This window comes from Trachypithecus francoisi, unplaced genomic scaffold (genome assembly GCF_009764315.1).
Source record: "Trachypithecus francoisi isolate TF-2019V2 unplaced genomic scaffold, Tfra_2.0 Lachesis_group12, whole genome shotgun sequence".
NCBI classification, from domain to species: domain Eukaryota; kingdom Metazoa; phylum Chordata; class Mammalia; order Primates; family Cercopithecidae; genus Trachypithecus; species Trachypithecus francoisi.
In genome coordinates, this window is record NW_022681457.1 from 70,039,915 (window position 1) to 70,062,147 (window position 22,233).

The 22,233-nt window shown below is 52.7% G+C and overlaps 1 protein-coding gene across 12 annotated transcripts in view; it reads left to right on the forward strand.

Annotated features, from left to right (window-relative positions):
- The window catches only part of SSBP3 (single stranded DNA binding protein 3), a 182,081-nt gene that overhangs the window by 130,695 nt on the left and 29,153 nt on the right, over nucleotides 1–22,233 (forward strand). For 5 of the 12 annotated variants that reach the window (XM_033226276.1, XM_033226264.1, XM_033226265.1 and 2 more), the window contains 2 exons: nucleotides 20,813–20,893; nucleotides 21,773–21,832. The exons of 3 other annotated variants lie outside the window; for them this stretch is intronic. In XM_033226276.1, coding sequence (XP_033082167.1) covers nucleotides 20,813–20,893; nucleotides 21,773–21,832 — 141 coding nt within the window. The remainder of the gene's footprint in view (nucleotides 1–20,812; nucleotides 20,894–21,772; nucleotides 21,833–22,233) is intronic. 4 more of the 12 variants (XM_033226267.1, XM_033226268.1, XM_033226272.1 and 1 more) reach the window with 1 other exon arrangement.

Below are 22,233 nucleotides of genomic sequence, written 5' to 3' on the forward strand. Positions count from 1 at the left end.
TCAGCTTGGGGCAAGGCTGCAGACATATTGAAGATGGGTTGAGAGTTAGAGCTTAAAATGCTGGAAACCCATGGGCCCAAGAAAGGCAGGAGCCAGCAGGGCTGCTGTCCTTCTCCCAGGGAGGAAATCCAAGGGGCCAGTGTGTGAGAGGCTCATACTCACCAAGGCAGGCATCTTCTTGGCCACTGCAGATGGCGCCCCACACCTATCAGTGGGCCTTTCCCACTGGCGTTCTGTCCAGTTGGGAATTCTTTCTAGGCTCACATGCCATAGATGCTCTTGATACAGTGCAGGTGTGGCTTCCCTGTCTGGTGGACCCACCCAGGTACTGTGCTTCATCTCTGCATCCTGATTGAGGCTGCTTGCTGGCATCTGGGTGTCCGGTGCAGATTAGACCACTGTGGTAGAAAGAGGTAGACAATACCCAGTTGTATGTTTTAAAAATAGGCCATTGACTTCTATTTTGGCCTGACTCTAGGACAAGACTCAGGTCTGCCTGATATGTGGGCAGCTCCCAACTTCCTGCTTTAGTATAATCATCCATGGCTAAGGCCTAATTCCAGACATACTTCTTGGGCCCTCCCCTGTGACGTTTGGGTTGTGTGGTCAGAAAGCCAAGACTAATTCCTGTCCTTATTTAGCCATTACTAGCCACCATCAAACAGAGGTAACTTTTGGACCTTCTTGACTTGAGGTCACCTCTGTTTCCCAGCCACAGCATGCCATCAAGAGCTGACGGGGTCATCCAGCAGACAGCAGAGAGCAATGGCTTGGCCTCTCTGCTTCCTGGGTGACGTTGGTGATTCCTTTCTCTCACTTCCTGGCATCATTTCCCCATCAGTCACATGCAGGGGGATGGGCTAGGCCAGGTACCTGGCCTGGTCCTTCCCGGCCATGATGCTGAACTGCTCAGGCTGGGGTCACTGCCAAGGGGAAAGGGTATCTCTCTGGAAGGAGGTACTGGTTGCCCATTTCCGGAGTAGGCCTGCTTACAACAGGAGTATTAGCTATTGATTGCCGGCCCTGCGCCTCACTAGTATTGCAGGCGGCCACTCTGATATTAGAAGGGAAATAGAGATGGTATCGAGGATTTTATCTGCTACCAACAATTGCACTCCTTCCCCTGATTGGCCAAGGCCTGGGTAGGAAACTCTGCCGCAGGAAGGCTTTGCACCAGGGAGTCAGCTTGGGATGGCTGAGCCAGCTATGGCCAGACCCTGGCTTAGGGTGGCCAGCCCAGTTTTCAGGTCAGGACTTCACCCCTAGCTGGTCCTAAATGTAGAAGCCCCAGGCCTCCAGGTTGGGTGGGAGGGAGCAGCCGCCCACCTCCATCCCGGTCCCTCAGTAAGCAACATGGGGCCTTGCTTCTGCAGGCCTCTGACTGCCAGGCTTCAGCTCCTGGGGTCAGAAGTTTTGGCCATCCACACATGAGGGTCTGCCATCAGCTTTCTCTTCTTCCACATCCAGGTTTCCAAGGTGGGCAGTACTTCTCCGGTCCCGTGGCATCAGATGCCTCTGGTAGCAAGTTAAGGTCTGGCAGGGAGGTGCCTTGGAAATTGACCTGGCCACATCTCACTGTTGGGGAATAGTATGGGGTTCTTGGGGTGTTGGTAGAATTTAGCAACGGCATTCTACCTCTGAGTTCCTTTTAAAAAAAAAAAAAAAGACTGCCCTAATATTGGCATCCTCAGCACCTGGCATATACTAAGGATGCAGTAAATGTTTGAACTGAGTTTATTTGTATTGCTCACATTACAGGAGAGGAGCCCAGGCAGCCCCAAAGCACCAGATCCAACATTCTGATCAGGGAGGGCCTAACAGGAAGCTGGCTTGGGAGTTCAGGAGTGGTGTTCTGATGTTTTGCAGCAGGGAAGGACAAAGAGGACTTGGCCGCATACTTGCTGAGTGCCCTTGGACAAGTTGCTCCTCATCTCTGGACTCTAGTTTTCTTACCAGTAGATGGAGCAGGCTGGACCAGGTGGTCTCTGAGGGCCCTTCCAACTTTGATTTTCTGCTTTGGATCCAGATGGATTTTACGTAATCAAACAGTGGCTTTTTTTTTTTTTTTTTTTTCCACACAGCTTACCTTGGTTGGGCTGCACATCTGGCAAACCCAGCTTGGCTTTGGCCAGTCTCACTGATCTGGGTGGGTCCCCTAGTTCCTTGGTCCTTAAGGGGTCACTGTCCAGTAAGAATTTCTAAGTTCCTTGGCCCTAAGGTGGTCCTAAGGAGGGCACTGTCCAGTAAGGATTTCTAAGTCCAAAACAGGACTCACAAGAGGGCAGGGGTCATGGAGAACTGAGCATTGGGTACAGGCTGTTTTTCTTCTTGTTTTGTTTTTAAATTCCAATAATTGTTTTCAGTTACATAGTGTTTTTAAACATGTAACTTACTTTCATTTTCATCACAGTGTTTCTGCAGAGAAGGCATGCAGATTGGAAAAGTGAGACTCAGAAAGGTGAATGACTTGCCTGAAGTTAACCGGGGGCTGTAATCAGAGTCTAAACCCAGATTTCCTGGTTCCTCATGGGGTGCTCTTCCACAAACACTCCAAAGTCCAAATGTAGATACACATCTGATTGGACGGTGGAAGCAGGGAGAGTAGAGAATTAGAGAAAAGGTGGGAGAGACCAAAAGGAGATAGACAAATCATAATTCTTATCTAAAGAAGTAGCAAATAAGTTTCCATTCAAATGCCAGCTCTGCTTGATGTGTGGTGGCTGCTCAGAACACCGTGAGAATGATTCTGAAGCTGTTTGTCCAGGCTCAACAGATAGTGACTGGCAATGTCTACCATGAACGTGAATGTGTCAGTGGTGGTACACGTCCTATTTGCCATCCCTGATCTAGTCCAAGCTTCTCATTTATAGATGGGGAAATGAAATCACAGAAGGAGAAAGGACTGTGGTTATGACTGTCATTGGCCATCTCTGATGTGCAAGGCATGGGGCTTGGTTCCAGGCTCGAACGGAATCAACCATAGTCTGCCCACAGGAGCAGCCAGCCTAGCAGAGAGACTGGCAGGTAATCCATGCCCTGTGGCAGGACAGACAGGCCTGCCTGCCTGCCAAGCTGAGAAATCAGGAGGGCATTCCTGGAGGCAGTGCAGCCCTGGCCGAGATGGTGTCTGGAATGAGGTGGTTGACAGGCGCTCAGCGGGAGATGAGGCTGGAGAGGTTGCCAGGCAGTTGTTGAAGGACCTTGTTGAGTGTGGGCTTGATCCAGTGGGCAGTGGGAAACCAGGGCAGCACTCTGGGCTGGATAATGTCTTGGCTAGATCTGTGTTCCAAAACAGTTACTCTGTAATTGTTCCAGTGGCTTCATGGAGACAGGGACTTGGGCACTGTGGCTGGTGCTCAGGAAGTAGCTGACTACCTTGCGATCTCTGCTCACTGTAACCTCCGCCTCCCGGGTTCAAGTGATTCTCCTGCCTCAGCCTCCTGAGTAGCTGGGATTACAGGTGCTCGCCACCACGCCTGGCTGATTTTTGTATTTTTAGTAGAGACGGGGTTTCACCATGTTGGCTAGGCTGGTCTCGAACTCCTGACCTCAAGTGATCCACCCACCTCAGCCTCCTCAGGCTGGGATTACAGGCCTGAGCCACCACACCCAACCAGGAAGTAGCTGACCATCTTGATGATGGATGCTGCGTGACAGGGACCCAGCAGAGGTCACAGGGTTAAAGACTGCCTTCTCTGGAAAAGTCCTGGAGGAGGGGTCCCAGCTCCTGTTGCCAAAAGCTTAGCTCATCCTGCTTTGAACATCTAGATACTTGCCACCTTGGTGAAGGATAGTAGGGACTTGCCACCTTGGTGAAGGATAGTAGGGAGTATTTGACACATCCCTTTCCGTTGAGTCCTCATTCCTGCCAGCCAGGCCCACCAGCCTTAGAAAGATGTTGAGGGTTCCTAGAGAACCCTTCCCATTAGTTATGGGGAGAGGACAAGGAAGAGCAAATACTGTGTGTAGCCCAAGAGCCAGAGATACGACCTAGACAGTAAGAGAGGAGAGAAATATGCATGACCCGAAATCTTTCCTCATCTCCGCAGAAGTAGCTGGGGTTTCTCTGGGAGAAGGGCAGCCTCCTGAGGGCTCTGATGACTGTCTTGAAGTATCTGAAGTACCTGCCATGTATTCAGACATTCTCCTGTGAGCCCTCAGCCCCAGCTTCCAAGTCCTTCAGAGAAAAGGGAAGCCAATTTGAATCATTGCATGGAAGACATTTCTGTCATCTGCCAAATTAATGATGAAGTGGTGAGCTGCTTGACAGTGGTGGTAACTAAGCAGTGGCAGGATGCCAGTGGAGAGCCTTGGGCACTGTGAGCTGTGGGGTGGGTGATGTGTTCACCGGGAGGGTCAGAGCCAGTAAATGAGAACATACCCCTGGCAGCAACTGGGGCAGTTCCCAAAAGCTGAGCCAAATGCTGTCCATTTCCTGCCCTGCTCTCCAGCGGGAAGCAGGAGCCAGCAGAGGGAGCGGACATTCCTCCTGCCAGAAAGTTGCTGCGGCAGGAAAGGCCTCTCTGTGCTGACGAGGACAAGTTTTGTGACAAGTGGAGACTTGGGAAGAATTAAACCACCTTGTTTGCTTTTGGTTTCCAAAGCCTGTTACTAGTGGAAGCTTGGTTGCGGGGTGCCGGGGTCCCCACCCATCTGACAGATGGTGAAGTGAAAGGAGGGCAAGGGAAGGAGCTAAGCCCAGATCATGTGAGACCCGGACAGGCTTGCTTGGTCGTCCCTTAGCCTCTCGGTCAGACATGGTGTGTAAGGGCAGGGACCTGTCAGCCACCCAAGAGGTAGCCATAGACCCTGCCCTCAAGGGGCTCGTAGTCTGGTGGAGGGGGCAGGCAGTGACTGTGTGCCACGCTGGAGAGGTTGACAGGAAGAATACTGTCGGGGCCAGGCGCAGGGCATAGCCAGTATGGCTTGTCTGGGAAAGCCTCTCCGAGGGGCTGACATTTGGACTGAGGAGGAGGAGGCAGTTGGCAGTGAATAGGGGTGGGAGAGTGTGCCAGGCGAGAGGGAGCCTGTGCCAGGATGTGATGTGACGGGGCAAGTTTGGGGCAGGGGCCTGGATGGCAGGCTGGGGTGTGGAGATGGAGCCAGGAATAGACACAGGAAGGACTTAAAGTCGGGGAGAGCCATAGAAGGTTCCTAACAAGGGGAGCAACACAATCCCAGGAAGAGGTTCCATGGGCTGAAGGGGCTGGGCCCTTGGCTGGCTGGCCACTGTGGATTCCAGCTGCGGTCCCCTCTGGAGGTGGCTGTGACCCGAGCAGGAGTGGCGGCTGGGTGAGACTGAGGGCAGCTTCCTTGCCTGTGGCTGGTGGCCTCTAGTGGATGTTGGAACCTAAAGGAGGCCCAGCTTGCTGCTTGCATAGGTCAGGGGCAGGAGGCAGGTGTGGCGGTGAGAGGCCGAGGCTGGTGCTTGCTATCTCAGCAGATCCCTTACCTGGGGCTGCCCAGCCTAGCCCTCCCCACCCACCCCAGACAGTGCTCTCAGGCCTGAGAGTAGAACTGTCTGACACCCTCTTATGTTAATAGTTGCTGGTGGAAGCACTCTCCAAGTTAGAAAACCTGTCCCCTGCTGTGATTTCATTTGACTCTATGAGATAGTCCTAAGAACCAATAGCATTCCCACCGTATAGATGAGAAACTGAGGCTCACATTGGCTAGTTGCTCAGGAAGACAGGCCTGGATGGGTCTGTGGGATCTGCAGCTTCTTGATAACTGCCTGTCTGTGGGGGAATAAAACCCCCTCCCCATTCTGGGCCTCCCCTGGCCCTGTCTGCTTCCCTGCAGGTGGGGGAGTCTGTCTGATAGATGTGGCCTCCTACTGGGGAGGAGGACGGAGGTGCTGTGTCAGGGGTGGATGTGTTCGCTCCTCCAGGGGACAGAAGCACCACCCCCTCCTGCTCCTCCGCCATGCTGTCCGCCTCCAGACTGACAGAAGGCAGGGTCACCCCTGCTGAGAAGGATTAGAGAGGAGGCGGGGCGCCCCAACTGCTGGGCTCCAGGCCACAGTTGGAGGTGGGGAACCACTGCTCTTCCCCACCCCTAGGCCCCACCTGTTCCAAACTGGCTTGGCTCTGGGAGCGGCAGCCCCCGCTCTGGTTACTGTGATGAAGCCCATTGCAGGCTCTTGAGTCTGAAGCCCCCTGTCCTGGGAGTGGGACACTCTGGTTGGAGTCCAGCCCTGTTGCCAAATCCCTGTGTGTCTTCAGGGAGCCAGCCTTCCCTCTCTTGGCCTTAGCTTGCTCCTCTGTCCAGTGAGGGGGTGCTGGCCACTCTGAAGCACATGGGTCTGGGCTGGTCCTGCCCTCCACAGTCCCCTGGCCAGTGAAAAGAGGCCTGGGGCAGAGGAGAGGGAAGAAAGCCTTTTTTTGCTTGCCAACACCTCCCCTGCAAAGGTCAGGCTGTGCTCCCCTCCCTGCCCGGCAGCCAGCCTGGTGCCTAACGTCTGCCCAGCGGCAGATGACCGGCACTGGGGCTCCTAGCAACAGTGGACAAAAGGTTACTCCTGACGTGCCAGGCTGCCTCAGCGGCGGCTGGCTCAGCCCGGTCGCCCTCCCTCTTAAATAGGAAAAAAAGTTATGGCCCTGACTTGTGTGCGTGCCTGTGTGCACGCATGCCTGTGTGCACGCATGTGGACGTGTTTGTGTCTGCACACTCGAGCCGCCTCTCCCTCCCCCTCTGAAAAACGTGAACTCCACATGTAGCACCATAACTCTCACTGATGAAATGGAAAGTTGAACATAAATCAATGTCTGCCGCCCAGTTAGCTATGCATCAGCAGGCAGCGCCTGGGAGATTTGCTCGGTAACAAAGCACCCAGCGGCTGCTTGGGCCTCGGCTGCCCCCTAACGCAGAGCCAGCCCCATGCCACAGAGCCCCGCTGGGCTACACACTACCTCTTCCTGGCCTCCCAAGCCCGAGATGAGACTCTCACTCCCCTCTTTAACGTTTTGAGGGAGGGAATGGGGAAGGAGTCTCTGGCCTCTTGGATTTGGGAGGCCTGGGCTCTGTTCTTGCTGCGGCTCCTGGCTAAACCCTCAGTGGGGCTGTAAACTGACTCCTGACTCTCTGGCTTCTGTGGATCTGATACTGGAAGGATAGGTGTCAGTAGCTGCCTTCACCTCATGCTTATTAAGAGCTTGGGCTGGTTTATCCTTTCTCCTTTGGACCTGAGTTTTTACTTTGCATTTTCTTAGAATGGAGTGATTTTCCCCTGTGCCTGGAAGCTGCTCTGCCGCAGGTTGGCAGCTCTCCCAGCATGGTGCCGTGGCTGCTTCCCCTGCCCCGACGAGGTCCTTCTGCCCCTCATAAGGGGACTGTAGTGGAGACTCCTGCGGGGCTGGAGAGTAGTTTTGTTTTGTCTCTTCATAGCTGACTGAGGGGTGGACTCTCTTTTTGCTCCTGTCCCCACCTATCTTCTCAGCAAATTGTACTGAGGTTTTTCTTTTTCTTTCTTTTTTTTTTTTTAAAAAAGGTCAAATTCCTTAGTCCTTGTGGCAGAAGAGGTTTGAGGAAGATAATTCCAGCAGAATCCTGTAATAACACGCCTTGGCATGACATGGATCAGGATAGACCCCCTGAGTAAGCTCGTGCCACTGTGGGAGGAACCTGCCCTTCAGGGGAGTCTGGGCTGGGCTCTGAGCCCAGGCACTGCCCTGGGGGTCAGAGGCCGTTCCAGTATCTTGCTCAATGTGAGGCACTGTTCTGAGTGCAGGGACCCACAGTATGGGGTCAGGTTCATGTCCTGTTTCTGCCTAAGTTAACTCCCAGGCAACCTCTCCCTGAAACATTCCCTCTCCGAAAGAGGGCCTTAGAATCCATGAAGCTCCTGGGCCAGGCCTGCCTGTGATCCTCTAAACTTTTCTCTCAGAGAAGCCCCATCTCAGGCCAGGCATGGTGGCTCATGCCTGTAATCCCAGCCCTTTGGGAGGCTGATGTGGGCGGATCACCTGATGCCAGGAGTTCTAGACCAGCCTGACTAACATGGTGAAACCTCGTCTGTGTTGAATATAGAAAAATTAGCCAGGCATGGTGGCACGCGACTGCTGAGACAGGAGAATCGCTTGAACCCGGGAGGCAGAGGTTGCAGTGAGCCGAGATCACACCACTGTACTCTAGCCTAGATGACAGAGCAAGACTCTGTCTCAAAAAAAAAAAAAAAAAAAAAAGAAAAGCCCCATCTCTTATTTCTTGCTCAAGATCAAAGAGACTGGGGACATGGTGGGGTAGAGGGGCACACACATAGGGATGGGAGGGCACCCAGCTCGGCATCAGGAAGGCCACAGAATGGCTATGAACAGGGTCTTTGGAGCATGATGGCCCTGCACTTGGCTGGCAGTGTGATCCTGGCAGTGACCCAACGTCTTCAGGCACTGTTTCCTCAGCTGTGCTGTAGCAACAATCATGCAGCAAATCATACTGTGTCCTTTTTGGAGCTCTGGTGAGGATTGACTATACATATAAAACTGTATTCAGGCCATACGTGGTGGCTCACACCTGCAAATCCCAGCACTTTAAGAGGCCGAGGCAGGAGGATCGCTTGCGGCCAGTTTGAAACCAGCCTGGGCAACATAGACCCTGTCTCTACAAAAGAAAAATTAAAAACTTAGTGAGGCTTGGTTGCATAGACTTGTAGTCCCAGCTACTCTGGAGGCTGAAATGGGAGGATGGCTTAAGCCCCGGAGATTGATACTGCAGTGAGCCTCGATCACACCATGCACTCCAATCTGGGCAACAGAGCGAGACCCTGTCTCAAAAGAAACTCAGAAATCTATGTTCACATCAGTAGTGGTTTATTACTGCTGTGGAAAGATGACTGGGCTTCAGGATCCGTGTTGACCAGCAGCTGAGCCTGGAGCTCCCAGCATGCCAGTCAGCTCATCTGTCCCTTCTGTCTTGGACAGGCCGGTGGTGGGTCCCATCCCTCCTTCACCTTCTGTGAAGGTGGTCCGTCCTTCCTGGCGGCCTCTGGTGTCACGCAGCCTGGGTGGGTACATGGGTTCCCTTGAGAAAGTCAGTTCACCTCTCCGAACCTCAGTTGCTTCATCTGGTAATTGGGGGCAGTGATAGCCCTGACCTCTTAGGTCCGCTGCAAGAATGCTGTGAGATGATGTGTGTGAAGCCTCACCTGGTGTCTGTGCTGGGTTGACTCTCGAGACCTTAGAGCTGTGGTAGGCATGTCTGGGACTGTTCTTTTCTAGAGGCCCAGGTCTTTCAGTTTACCCAAGAGCAAGAGCTGCCTCAGGGTTTCTTCTCTTTCCAGAGGGAGTCTTAGGGGCATGACACAGCCTGATGTGTGGAAGAGGTTCTGGGTATTTTTGAGATCCTCTAGCTAAGTGTTTAACCCTCCAGTTTGACCAACATATTTGGCATGCCTAAGCACCAGGCCCTTTTTGACCCTTTAACACGTTACTTCCCTTCATCTTGTCCACCTGATTTACCTCCCTTGGCCCCTGCCACCTTGACTCCTAGTGCCCTGTTCCACTGCACAGGAGCTGCCCAGGGAGGTCGAGGCTGGGAGGCAGGTGTTGTGTGTCTGGGAGCCTCTGATTCTTTTCCTCCCAGGCTTGTTACCATGGGTTTGATGGAGACCAGCTTTGACCTGGGGAGCTGGGTGTCACCTGTGCGCCTGCGTGCTCTCACTGGTGAATTTCACCTGAGTATCATTTGAGTTTGCGTTCCCCACCTGTAAAACAGAAGCAGCCCTCCCTGGTTCATCAGCTATGCCTTATACCAGCATAAGGTGTGTGGTCAGAATGAATGGCAGATGGGAAATCCGACAAGCGCTCCTTCCCAGAGACTGGCATCTGGTCATTCCTTCCTTCAGCACACATTCATAAGCCACGGCTTTCTGCCCAGCCCCGCTGGGCTCCCAGGGTTGGGAGGCAGGGCAGCCTCTGGCCCCCATGCGGTCATAGTCCACAGGGCAGACCTAGGCTCGGCTAACCAAAGGTGAGCATGTGGCTCATTCTCCTCTGTCAGGTGCTTTTCCTATCACTAGTGCCCCTTCATTAGAAGAATGAAGTCAGAGCTCTTCATGGTCTCGCCCTTCTACCCTCGCCCCACTGTTGGACCAGCTATTGTTCCACAGGACAAGCACCAGAGCTGCTGGCTCTCAGACCTGGCCTCTGCCCCTCCCTCAGTCTACTGGGGAGTTCTACGGGCTGCAGCCTTCTCCTCTCCCCTTCTTGAAACTTCTTCCCTCTCAGGTCACTTTTATTCAAGAAGACTTCGACAAAGTCTTGCCCTTTCCTTGTCTCAAGGTCAAAAAAAGTTGTGCCCAACATGTGTTAATCTAGTTAAGTTCGTCTTCACTAGGTTAACTGTAGTAGCCAATCCCGAGGAACTTACTCTAGAGTTGTAGATTTTCTGGGGGGAGAGGATCAGTTTGGCAAGGCCACATTCACCCCATGTTCCAGAGGACTGGAGTGGGTCTGGATTCTGGGTCCATCTCTTCCTCCCCAGGTTTGTCTTTCCTGTACCAGTAGAGGTCGGGGAGAGAGACGGGTGCTGTCTGGACTCTCCTCTGGGGCACAGGATTCCCAGCTTCTTTGCCAGCATTAAAGAAGGCTGAGAGATGGGCATGGTGGCCCATGCCTGTAGTCCCACCCACTTGGGAAGCTGAGGTGGGAGGATTGCTTGAGCTCAGGAGTTAGAGGCCAGCCTGGACAACATAGCAAGACCCTGTCTCTATTTTTTTTTTTTTTTTAATAGAGCTGGCTATGCAGGACTGGGATGTGACTTAGGGCAGCAGGTAGGATGGAAGGAACCACTCACAGATGGGGATCTAATAGGCTTCCAACTTGAGAGAGGGCATAGAAACATCTTTGGAAAGGAACAGAATAGATATGTGATTCCCAAGATACAGATCGCATTGCCATTTCCTTGATCAAGACCCCAGATGTTAGTATCCTTCTCCTTGGCGTGGTGGTCCCATCCCCACCATCTTGTGCATAAAGTCCTCTAGAACCACACCCAAGCCTGCCCTTGGGCTGCATAAATGCCATCCTCGCAGTCCAGAATCCCCTTCCTTTTCTCTGCCAGGAGACACCTGTTCATTCTGCAAGTCCCGCCTAAATGTGACTGTTCTGTGGTCACTGCCTCCTCCTCTCCAGTGCACTGGTACCTCTGCCTCTGTTGAAGTGTTGCACCCTGGTCTCACTGGCCAGCCTGGAGCTCCTTAGGGAAGGGCAGAATACTGCTTGTTCACGTGTCTCCAGCATTTAGCTCAGGGTAGTGGGACCTAGTGCCCAGTTAGAGTGACTGCTAGGTAGAGGTGGGCTCTGCCCATGTGTTCTGGATATTGAGCTGTGTTCTTGAAAAGAGTGCCCCGTTGTATGGATACACGTGGACGTACACGGAGAATCTCCTGCAGGAAGGCTCTCCTTAAGCATTTAGTGGCTGGAGGCAAAGTCGTATCTCTTATACCCTGCCCCTTCCCAACCACAGCCATTCGAGGTGGAGCCTTTTCCTGCCTGAGATGACCCCAGAGAATCCAATTCTTTGTGAATTCACACCACAGGAAGGGTCAAAACAGTTTGAACCTGCCAAAAGAACTCAAGGCTGGGATTCAAGCTCCCAGAATATTTGTGTTGGCAAACAAGGGAAGGGCTTCTTCCCCAGCATTGTGGCAAGAATGAAATTGGGGAGACCATCAGCAAGGAGGGTTGTGACCAGCTAGCTGGGTGTGAGCGCTGGGTTTTGTGTTCCGATGATACACTGTCACTGTGTTCAGGAGCAGTGGCCAAGAGACCCAGGGCTCATTGATTGGTGAGCATGGAAGGTGTTGGTGTGGCAGCCGAATTCATGTGTGCCGATGCCTGGCCAGTGGTCATTCTCTTTGTCCTAAGTGGCATACATCTTGGCTCTGATGATTAATGCCGCTATAGTTCAGTTTTCCCCCTTTGTAAAATGGGGTTAACTTTTGTTTCATTTGCCTTACAAGAGAAATGTGAGGTTAGAATAAAAGTGCAGCACTGTTTTGTTTTTCCTTGAGAATTAAAGAAGACTCCAGTTTTTTCCCTCTTCAGTCTTGAGGACCATCATCCAAATCAAGGGTCTGCAGACTTTTTCTGTGAAGGGACAGCTAGGAAATATTTTAGACTTTCTGGGCCATCAGGTGTTTGTAAGCAGCCGTGGACAGAACACGAGTGAGGGTGGCTGTGTTCCAACAAAACTATATTTGCACTGTGTTCCAATAAAACTTTATTTACATTGTATTCTAATTGAACTTAATTTTTTTTTTTTTTTTTTTTGAGACGGAGTCTGGCTGTGTGGCCCAGGCTGGAGTGCAGTGGCGCGATCTCGGCTCACTGCAAGCTCCGCCTCCCGGGTTCACGCCATTCTCCCACCTCAGCCAACGAGTAGCTGGGACTACAGGCGCCCGCCACCATGCCTGGCTAATTTTTTGTATTTTTAATAGAGATAGGGTTTCACCGTGTTAGCCAAGATGGTCTCGATCTCCTGACCTCGTGATCCGCCTGCCTCGGCCTCCCAAAGTGCTGGGATTACAGGCTTGAGCCACCGCGCCCGGCCTGAACTTAATTTCTAAGAACAGGTAGCAGGCTAGTTTGGCTCTTGAGCTGACTGTAGCTCAGCCTGGTGGCTGTGCTCTTTGGGGGTCTTTGTGCTGCAGCCAAGACCAGCCTTCGTCCTGGTATGCAGCTTGGTGTGAGGGACCCAGCCTAGACTTTGGAAGCAGGTTGGACCTGGAACCAGTCCAGTGAGCTCACATCTCTGAGGCTCAGTCATCCTATCTGTATCATGGCAGTCGCAGTCCAGGTGCTGGAGAAAGGCGCTGGCGAGCAGCGTGTGGAGGAGCTACACATTAGGTTTTGAACATTGCCTATACTTTTCATTTGCCATGTTTCCGCCCTTTGTTTAGGAAACCATCACTTGCTGATTCTTTTCCTCCAGGAGGCAAGTGAGCTTCATGCCTGGTGAGCAGAGCCTTCACTGAGCACCCCCTGTTCATGCCTCAGCAGGGCTGTCCAGGGAAGCCAGATTCCTAATGGTACAAACCCTGCACCCTCGCTGTCTGCTCAGTGCTGCTATGGCTCCTTGGAGAGACTGCTGGGAGGAAGGGAGGTCAGCTGGGGCCTTTGCTCACATGGAAATCGATGAACCATTTGCTCACCTTTGCGAGGAGTGGAACCTTGGTGGCTGTAAGGATCCCTGGTATTTATGCAGAAGTGACTATAAAGGGGAGATGCGGTACATTCCTGCTTTCTCTAATTAGTAACTTCCCCACTGTCCCAGGAAGATGGTCCACACCATTGCCAGACCTCTAAACCCAGCCCCCTCCTTGTCCTCTCCCCACAGAGGGCCGTTGATTGTCATGGGCTCTTCTGCTGGGTAGCCAGGAGCCCCACCTGACTGTGAGCTCTCGGAGACCATGCAGAAGCCCGGGCAGTTGTTCCACTGCTGTGTGGCCCAGCTCAGCCCCCTGAGGACCCACCTACCGTGCACGTGCCAGGCCCACACTGGGTGTGCAGGCGGGCAACTTAGTCACCTTCTGCCCTCAAGTTGGTGTCTCAGCCCCAGCTCTGGCCTGTAAACACACACACTCATACACACCCTACACGCACACACACCCTTCACACACACCCCTCTCCAAGCCATGCCAAGTTCATTCCCATGGGTTGAAACGAGGAAATAAGTTTTCCTCCAAAGAGCTGCGTGTAAAATTGACTTGCTTTCCCTTCCTTCCCTTGTCTGGTGGTCAGCTTCCCTCTCCTCGGGGGCTGTGGGTGTGGCAGACCATGGTGACAGATTCCGGATGTCCATGGCACCTGAGTACACTGTACTTGGCCTTCTCCCCAGACTGAACTGACGGCATTTTCTGTCAGTATTTGTGACCAAGGAGCAAATTGGATTGTCTGTCAAGTGCCTTTTGCTGGGTGTAATTATTGTAATTTTATATTCACTCAATTAAAGTGACACACCTAACAGGCAGATTACACAGGCCACCAGTACCGCAGGTCCTCTGTGTCCTGCTGCTGGTCGAGAAAACCCACTTCTTCAGCCTCTGCAGACCAGTGGCCAGTGTCCTAGGAGTCAGGAGGGACGAGGATGTGTGGAGTGTTTTATCTCTTAACAACCTAAAACCTCAAGTCCTCTTTCCCCAGCAGCCATCTGTGAAGACAAAAGGCAGATTTGGCCGGGTGGTAATGGCTTCTGTCTGGGTAGCTGTCAGCAGTTTACAGAGAACTCTCATAGCTTTCGTGACCCGTGAGAGAATCATAGCCTATACTCCCCACCTCGCTTTAGGGATGTGCTGCCCAAGACGCAGGGCGACAAGGCTAGGACTCCAGGCCCAGTGCTTTTTGGGTTTTTGGGACCAGTGCCCTCAGTACAGGTCACAGCCTGTCCTCACATATGCCCCTCCCAGGCATGCTCTGAACCCAGAGAGCCAGGACTTTAGTCTCAGCTTTGTTTCTCTGCAAGCTCGTGATTTCTAGACAGGTGTAGGCAGATTTGAGGACTATGGGTGGTATTTGAGGAAGAAGCAGTGAGTTTGGGAAATATTTGACTTAACACATAGCTTATTTTCTCCTTAAAAAAATTGATATAGGTTTATTTTGTTCTTGTTGTTGTGTTTTGTTTTGTGGGTTTTTTTTGTTTGTGTGTTTTTTTATTTTTTATTTTTTGAGACAGGTTTCACTGTCACCCAGGCTAGAGTGCAGTGGCATGATCACAGCTTACTGCAGCCTCCACCTCCCTGGCTCAAGGGATCCTCCTACCTCTGTCTCCTGAGTAACTGGGACCACAGGCACACAACACCACACCTAGCTAGCTTTTGTATTTTTTTTTATAGAGGCGGAGTTTTGCCATACTGTCCAGGCTGGTCTCGAACTCCTGGGCTCAAGCAATCCTCCCCGCCTCAGCCTCCCAAAATGCAGGATTACAGGTGTAAGCCACTGTGCCCAGCCTGTTTTGTTTTGGTTTGGTTTTTTGGTTTTATTTTTAAGGAGCTATCCTCCATCCAGCTCCAAGAATCTATCTCAGAAGACCAACTTCATCACCCTTTTGGTAGTAATTTTTCTTCCTGGTTCGTATGAGCCCCAGAGTGTTAGATGTGCCTGCCCAGGGGCTTGTTGGGTCTTGCCCCTTGCCCATGGCAGTGTGGCCCCTGCTGCCTCAGCCCTGCTGCTCTGCTTGGGCCCTGCCCCGAGATACCTGTGGGGTGAGCGGCCCAGCCTGGAGGGGTCCACATGGCATCCCCAGATATGGAGTAAGGAAATGCTCCGTGTTCAGAGAGCACTTGAAGGGCTGGAGCAGGAAAGGCTTCGTGAAAAAGGATATATGGCCTTCAGCAGACCTGGCGAGGTGAGGCCAGACGTCAAGCTCCTGCTTTCCTTGTGAAGGGCAGGTGAGTGGCCACAGGAGCAGGAGGATGGGGACCACGACTGGGGACCCTGTGTGCCTCGCACTGCCAGCTGTGCCACAGCCCTGCGGTGTTTGTGGAATGGTCCTTGTTTCCTTTATGAGGGCAGTGAGGCTCAGAGCCGTTGGGAAACCAGACTCTTGGAATGAACCAGAGGAGCTGGGATTGGATCCCAGGCCTGCATAATGGTGGGCGCTTCCTGTCACACCACAACCCGCCTCTCCAGGACAGCTTCAGATGAAGTGCAGGGACTTAGCTGGAGTGTGTGGGAGGGCTGGGGGTCCTGCTGATGGTTCTGAAATGTTTTTCCACGGAGTCCTTGAATCCGTTTTGCAGTGGGAGTGCTCTGCTCCCCACGGTGTCAATGTGGATAAAGGCTTTTTCACTAACCATCAGTGTCCACACTTTGGAGTTTTTGTGAAATGGCCCAGTGTTTGCCTCGATCACACCCATAACAGAGCCTCCTGGGCCCTGCCTAAGTGGCTCTCAGGAGCTGCTGGATGGAACACCACCCAGTGTTGAAATTACAGGAGAAAGAATAACAAAGAACTGCGGGAGTTAGTTGTCTCCACTCAGAGATCTTGGGACTGGCTGAGATGGAATAGCGAGTCCATTAATAGGATCCAGGGCAGCTGGAAGGCTGGATAGGAAGTGGGCGTGTTTCCTGCCTCCTTTTCCTAGATTCAGGAGTGGGGATTTTCCCCCATGTTGGGGTCTACCCCAGGGCCTGGTCCTGCTGCCATCATCCTGCAGAGGCAGTGCAGTGGAAAGAGCTCTGACCCATCAGTGGACCCCAGTTCTCATCCCAGTTCCGGTTGGCTCATGGGGGTACCAGGCCTACATGCTGTGGCCACTCTGAGCCTCAGTTTACCAGTCTGGGAGTGACAGGAAGGTAGGCATCGCCCTCTCTTAGAGCCCCTGGCAGGTTAACCCAACACTTAAGGTTATTTCTCTCTGTGTCCTCGTTTTTCTCCTTCGCCTGGCAGCTCCTCAGGGCCAGGACGAGCCTGATGTGCCTCTAGACCCCAGCATGGGGCTGGCTGGGCACATAGGAGGTCAGCACCCAGCATCTCGGTGCTCTCCCAAGTCCTTCAGCCTTGAGTTCATTCCAGTTTACCCTTTGCTCTCTGCCCTGACAGATGACATGGAGGTGCTGCTCTCAGTCTTGTAGAATGGTGGGCTACCCAGGACCTCCTTAGACTCTAGAATCAGACATCAAGGCCTGGCTCTACCATGTAATAGCTATGCGATCCTGGAGTGCCTTTATCTTTCCAAGCCTCCGTTCCTTGGCAATAAAATGGGGGGATTGATCCCTTACTGCCGGGAGTCCAGGATTAGATGAGCTTATGTAGGTAGAAGCCACACTCCCACACTCCCTGTTATTGTTACTCTCATGGCCCCATTCCACTGATGAGAAAATGGAAATGCAGTCAGGGGCAGAGCCAGGATTCGAACCCAGTTCCTTCCAAACCTTATTTCTTCATCTAAAAGAGATGTGAATGGGAATGTGATGTTGTGAGGAGAGCCCTGGGCTACAGTTAGGAGATGTGGCTCGGATGCCAACTAGATTTCTGTGGTCTTGGAGAGGTCACACCTCTGTCGTGGGCCTCTCTTTTCTCCTCCCCTGCAAATGTTGGAGGAAGGGATGAGAGAATCTGTCAAAGCCACTTAACAGGTGGCCCCTGGACAGGTGCCTTTCTCCCTAAGCATCTAGTAAGGAACCACAGCCACCCTAGTCTAGCCTCCGGGGTGCCATCTGCCCTGATCTCTACCGCATCCCTGGAAGGTTAATTAGGCAGCATCTGCAACCAAAGGCATCCAGCTTCTGTGGAGGGGAGATGGTCTAAATGGAGCTGGGCCTGCTGGCCAAGCAGCCTTCCAGATGCACCCTTTTTGGGTTCCTCAAAAGCTTCCAGCGAGTGGAAGCCTCACCAGAGAGCTGTCCTGCATGGAAAAGCACATCAGTATCATCAGCTTTGAGACTCCCTCTTCCTCTCACCTTCCACCACAGTCCACTCTGCCTGCCTCCTGGGTCTGTTCAGAGTTTGGGGAAGAGAGCGGCCCCTGTCCCATCAGAGGTCAGAGCCCTCAACCTAGATCCTTTTTCACTGTTGTCTTCCTCATGTGTAGCCTTTTGCCCGAGTGGGTAACAAATCCAAAAGAGCACAAAGTCCATCTTCTCCAAACCTACTTGTGGATCTCTTGTTGAGAATGCAGGCTGGGAAGGAAGATGAGACCACTTTTTGTGGCCTAATAAAACACAGGGCAGCAGAGCCCCTGAGTCCTCATAGAGATGGGCAGTTCATCTGTCATGTTCTTTGCAGAAGCAAATGCTTCCACAAACAGGGTTCTCCACCCATGAGACTGCTAGGCTATGTGGGGTTCTTCCTGTGATGCCACAGGGTCTTAGGGACACAGCCCAGACACAGGGAACGTAGTGACAGAGCTCCGGGCTGAGTGGAGATAATGGAGACGCAGAGGAACTCTCCGTGGATGTGGACGTGGGTGGCCTGTTGGGAAATGGCAGGCGTTTGGCTCTGTGCCGAGAGGTGGGCAGGCAGAGTCTGTCATTGCCTCACTGCGGGTGGGAGAGGAGCTCTGTGCCCTGGGGAGGTGGGCACTGAGCTTTAGCTTGGCCTCTGTCAAGAATGTGGTATCGTTTTTCCCTCTAAGTGACTAGCTGGCCTGGGCCAAGATTCCTGGTCCTCATCATTCCAACCCCCTAGCTCCAAGTCAGAGGGAAGACTTCTAGCTGCTCTTCCTGCCCCAGATTTAACAGCTCACTCCCCACCATTCCCCATGAGCCAGAGAGGTTGTGGATCTGGGCTGGGGCCTCTCTGACCAGCCTGGCTTCATCCTTACTGCTTGTCAGCTTTTTTTCTTGAGGCAGCTGCGCCAAGACCAAGCTCGTGCCCCCTCAGCTTATCCAGGGACTGGTCACCAGAGTCCCCCAGGGGCGCTTCTGAGGGAGGCGCAGGGGAGGCACACATGCCAGCCTTGCTCTCTGGATCTCAGCAGACCCAGGTTGGAGCACTGGTCCTTTGTAACGGCTGCCGTAGATTGAGGCCCCACTGTGTGTGCCACATGCTCTTAGGTGTTTCACATCTGTTTTCTCTAATGGGTCAGTGAGTCAGCCACCTGCCGTCCCTGACCACTGGGCACACAGGTGTGAGAGGCTTGCCCAGAGCCCTGCTGCTCGCCCTGAGGAAGCACTCAGTTACCAGGAAGGGAAGGACGCGAGGGAGGAGGCACTCCCTTCTTGCCAAGAGCCGAGGAACTGACAGGAGGCCTTTCACCCCCTCTTGGCAACTGGACCTCACCCTTGAACCTTCCTCCTCTGTTCTTTTCCTATTTCTTTTTTTTGGGGGTTGGCTTCAAATTATCTTGTTTTGTTTACATTACACCCAAGTTTCATGGTACAAAAGACTTGCAGGTGCAAATATGTCCCGCCTTCATTAACTCCCCTCCCTTTTTAATTTATGTGATTTCAATTTTCCTTCCCTGTACTGTTAATTAGGGGACCCTCTAATCAGTGCCATTATCACAGTGGTATTCATGTTTAGGAAAGCCGCTAAACAAATGCTTGCAAAATTGCTAAATGGCTAATTAATGTCTGTTAATTAAGAAAATTGCTCATGGTAACAAACCATGCCGTTGCTGGCAGCCGCTAGAAAGACACACACTTGTTGAAATTAGTAGCGTGGCAGGTAGGGGAACATCTGCTCCTTGGAGCTTTCCGGAAGTGAGCAGCTCCTCGCTTGGCCAAGAAACTCCCAGGCCTGTCAGCGGCGGCGCCCTCGGGTTCCTGTACAGCCCCCTGTGACGTTCTCTGCACACCTCTTCTCTGTGGGCCCACGCCCACCGGGTTGGGCCCGCCCCTCCTCTCCAGTGGGCAGGCGGCTGGCAGCCTGGCTCTGCAGGAGAAGGCCGAGGGGGAACCCTACCTAGGCAGCTCCTCTCTCTTTCTAATTTAGCCACACTCACCCCCTGTGCACATTTTGAATTTTTCTAAAAACCAACTTCTAAAAAACAGCACAGTCATGGGTGGGGAAGAGCGAATGGAGGCCTGTCTCCTCATCCCTGGCATCAGCATCCCGCGCTGGGTGGGCTGGAACGTGCTTCTGAGGCAGCCCTCTACGCTTAGGGACCCATGGTAGGAAAGTCCTTTGGTGTAACCCAGTCTACACACACATGAATATTTACACACAAAACCAGGGTTCGTGAAAGACACCCGCCTTAAAATGCACAAAGCTCTCTGATTTTTTTTTATTACCTCAGATTTTTAAGAAATAATTGTTGCAGCTTGCTACATTGCTGAGTGAGTTTCTACCCATAGTTTGTAACCCCAAGGTTGAAGTGAATTCATCTGCCCATGTCTTCTGGAGTGAGGGGGCGGGGGTCGAGGTCAGCATAGCCCAGGGTTCAGGCGGTGGGGATGGGGGTCAGCTTGGAACTGAGGTATGGAAAGGACAACCCACCCACTCGCCCAGCAGGCAGGGGTCCCCACCCTTCATGCACTTCCCCGTCTCCCCACCTCTGCACTGGAACTCTTGGGTTTCAGGGCTGGAGATGGGCATCGGACCCATGGGGTTTCTCATCCCGGCTCTGCCACTGACCAGTTTTGTGGCCATGGCCAAGTTCCTTCATCCCTCGAGACTCGGATTCCTCATCAGTAAAAACTGGAATGAGAAACCCCACCTCCCAGGGCTGCTTTGAAGTGCAGGTGAATTTACGGTGTGCGAGTCTGCGCTGCCCACACCGTGTGGCCCTCACTCACTGTCCCCCACTCCCTGTGTGTTACATCTGTGGTGCCCTTTGCCCCTCCTGCCTCTGTTATTTATCCATCGGTGCCCCTGGCCCTCCTGACCCCAGGAAACCTGTCACCTGGGCATCTCCCTGACACTCGATCAGTCCTGCCTCGAGTCACCCATAGCCGTGTCACTGTCCCCCAGACTGTGAGCTCCTTGAGGGCAGGGCCTTTCCCGATCCTTCCCCATCCCCACACACGTGGCACCTACGTGCTTTGCACCTGGGTCCCCTGTTTCTGTGCGTCACTGTACTCCCTCTGAGCCTGTCTCAACCAATGTATTTAACATGGCAAACTCTGCTCCAAGGGTAGGCTGTGTCCAGGACTGTACTCCCGTGTGCTTTGACAGAGGTGCTTCATTTTTTGTTCTTTCAACCCTCTGTGAATGTATTTATCAGCTTCTCTCGCTCCCGCTCGCCGTTTTACACCATTGAGCCGGTGACCAAAGCAGCAGCTCCACCACCTCCCACCAACCAGAGCCCGCCCCCCGCACGCCCGCCCGCCGCCCACCCTTCGTTTTGGTTTAATTTTTGTTCTTTTAAGCTTCTTCTGCGCTTCTCCATGTGCTGTGATCTATAACCTGCCTCTACTGTCTGGCCTCACAGGGTCCTCCGGGGTCACAGCCCTCGCCGCACGCACAGCCTCCACCTCACAATCCTAGCAGCATGATGGGACCCCACAGTCAGGTAAACGCACCGTGGCGCTCCCGCCCGCCGGGGACGCGGGGCGCGGAGGAAGCAGAGAGCCCGCAGAGGAAAAACAAAAATCAAAATGTGCTCTAGCCACTGCCTGCGAGTCTTTATTGACAAATTAAATTTTTTTAGAAATTTCTTTTTTTCTAAAGATAGTCTTCAGTCCTCGGACCTCACACCCAGCTTGGATACAAAACCAAAAGGAAAATATATATATTTCTGTGACCTTGTCAGCGGCCTTAGCGTTTTTGTTTATTCCTCTCTCACTTTTGGTTTGGTTTTGAGTTTGGTTCACCATTTGTTTGTAATCGAAGCTGCATCCCAAGCCTTTTCTTTGTGCACTCGCGCTGCTGAGAAAGCTTTCCTGCCATTCCCCTGCATTAAGTTAGGGAGCCCGCTGTCTCCTTCCCGTTTCCATGGCGTTTCCCCCCCAGTCCCCGCTCCCATCTCCATCCCTGCTGGTGGTTTCTGTGTGTGTGTGTGCCTGTGTGCGTGCTCGTGTGTCCAGCTTTGTCTGCAGACCCTTAAAATGTTACGTATAAGTCCTTCTTAGCCTTTTATTTGCCCTTACGGAGAGCAGAGGTTTCCTCCTCTGCCCTGCGTTGATTTAACTGTTTTTCCGTGTCTTATGCAAAGTCCCAGCCGCTGCCCTTCCACCCAGAGTAGATCTCCACGAACAAATGTGGAGTCTGGAGACACATTTGTTGTGTGGATCTATCGTTCCCTCTGCCCAAAGGAAGTTTTGCTCAAAGGGAAGAGGCTACCAGGAGAAAGATCACTAGTTATAATAAAACTGGACTTTGTGGAGAGCATTTGTGTTTGTCACTGTGCAGTAGGGCAGGCTGTTACTGAACTAATTCCCTATAATTGCAGCCTTTTATGTCACCGCGATACGCAGGCGGCCCCAGGCCCCCGATCAGAATGGGAAACCAGGTACTGTACCTTTTCATGTTCTCTCTCCCCTCCTTCAGCCATCCTTGGCCCTAGGTGGACTTTGACACAAAATGAAAGTTGAGGGAAAGGATTGAGGGGTGGAGAGACAGGTTTAACGTGGCTGGTAGCTTACTTAGCTGTTCCCCAGAGAGGGCCCCACGTCCCCGCTGTGCCCATGGTGCAGCAGTTCACCTGCCCCTCCAGATGGCCTTTGGACAGTCCATTCTGGAGTTCAGAAGGTGGTAGCAGATGGAGCCAAGGCGCATCTGGGATTGCAGGGTTTCGGCTATTCTAGAGAAGATGGTAATGCCCTGCCCCTCCCTTCCACCCTCTTCTTGGAAGAGGGTCTTCCTCCTTAATGAAGTTAATTGACAATGTGCATTTTTTCCTGGAAGCTTTTG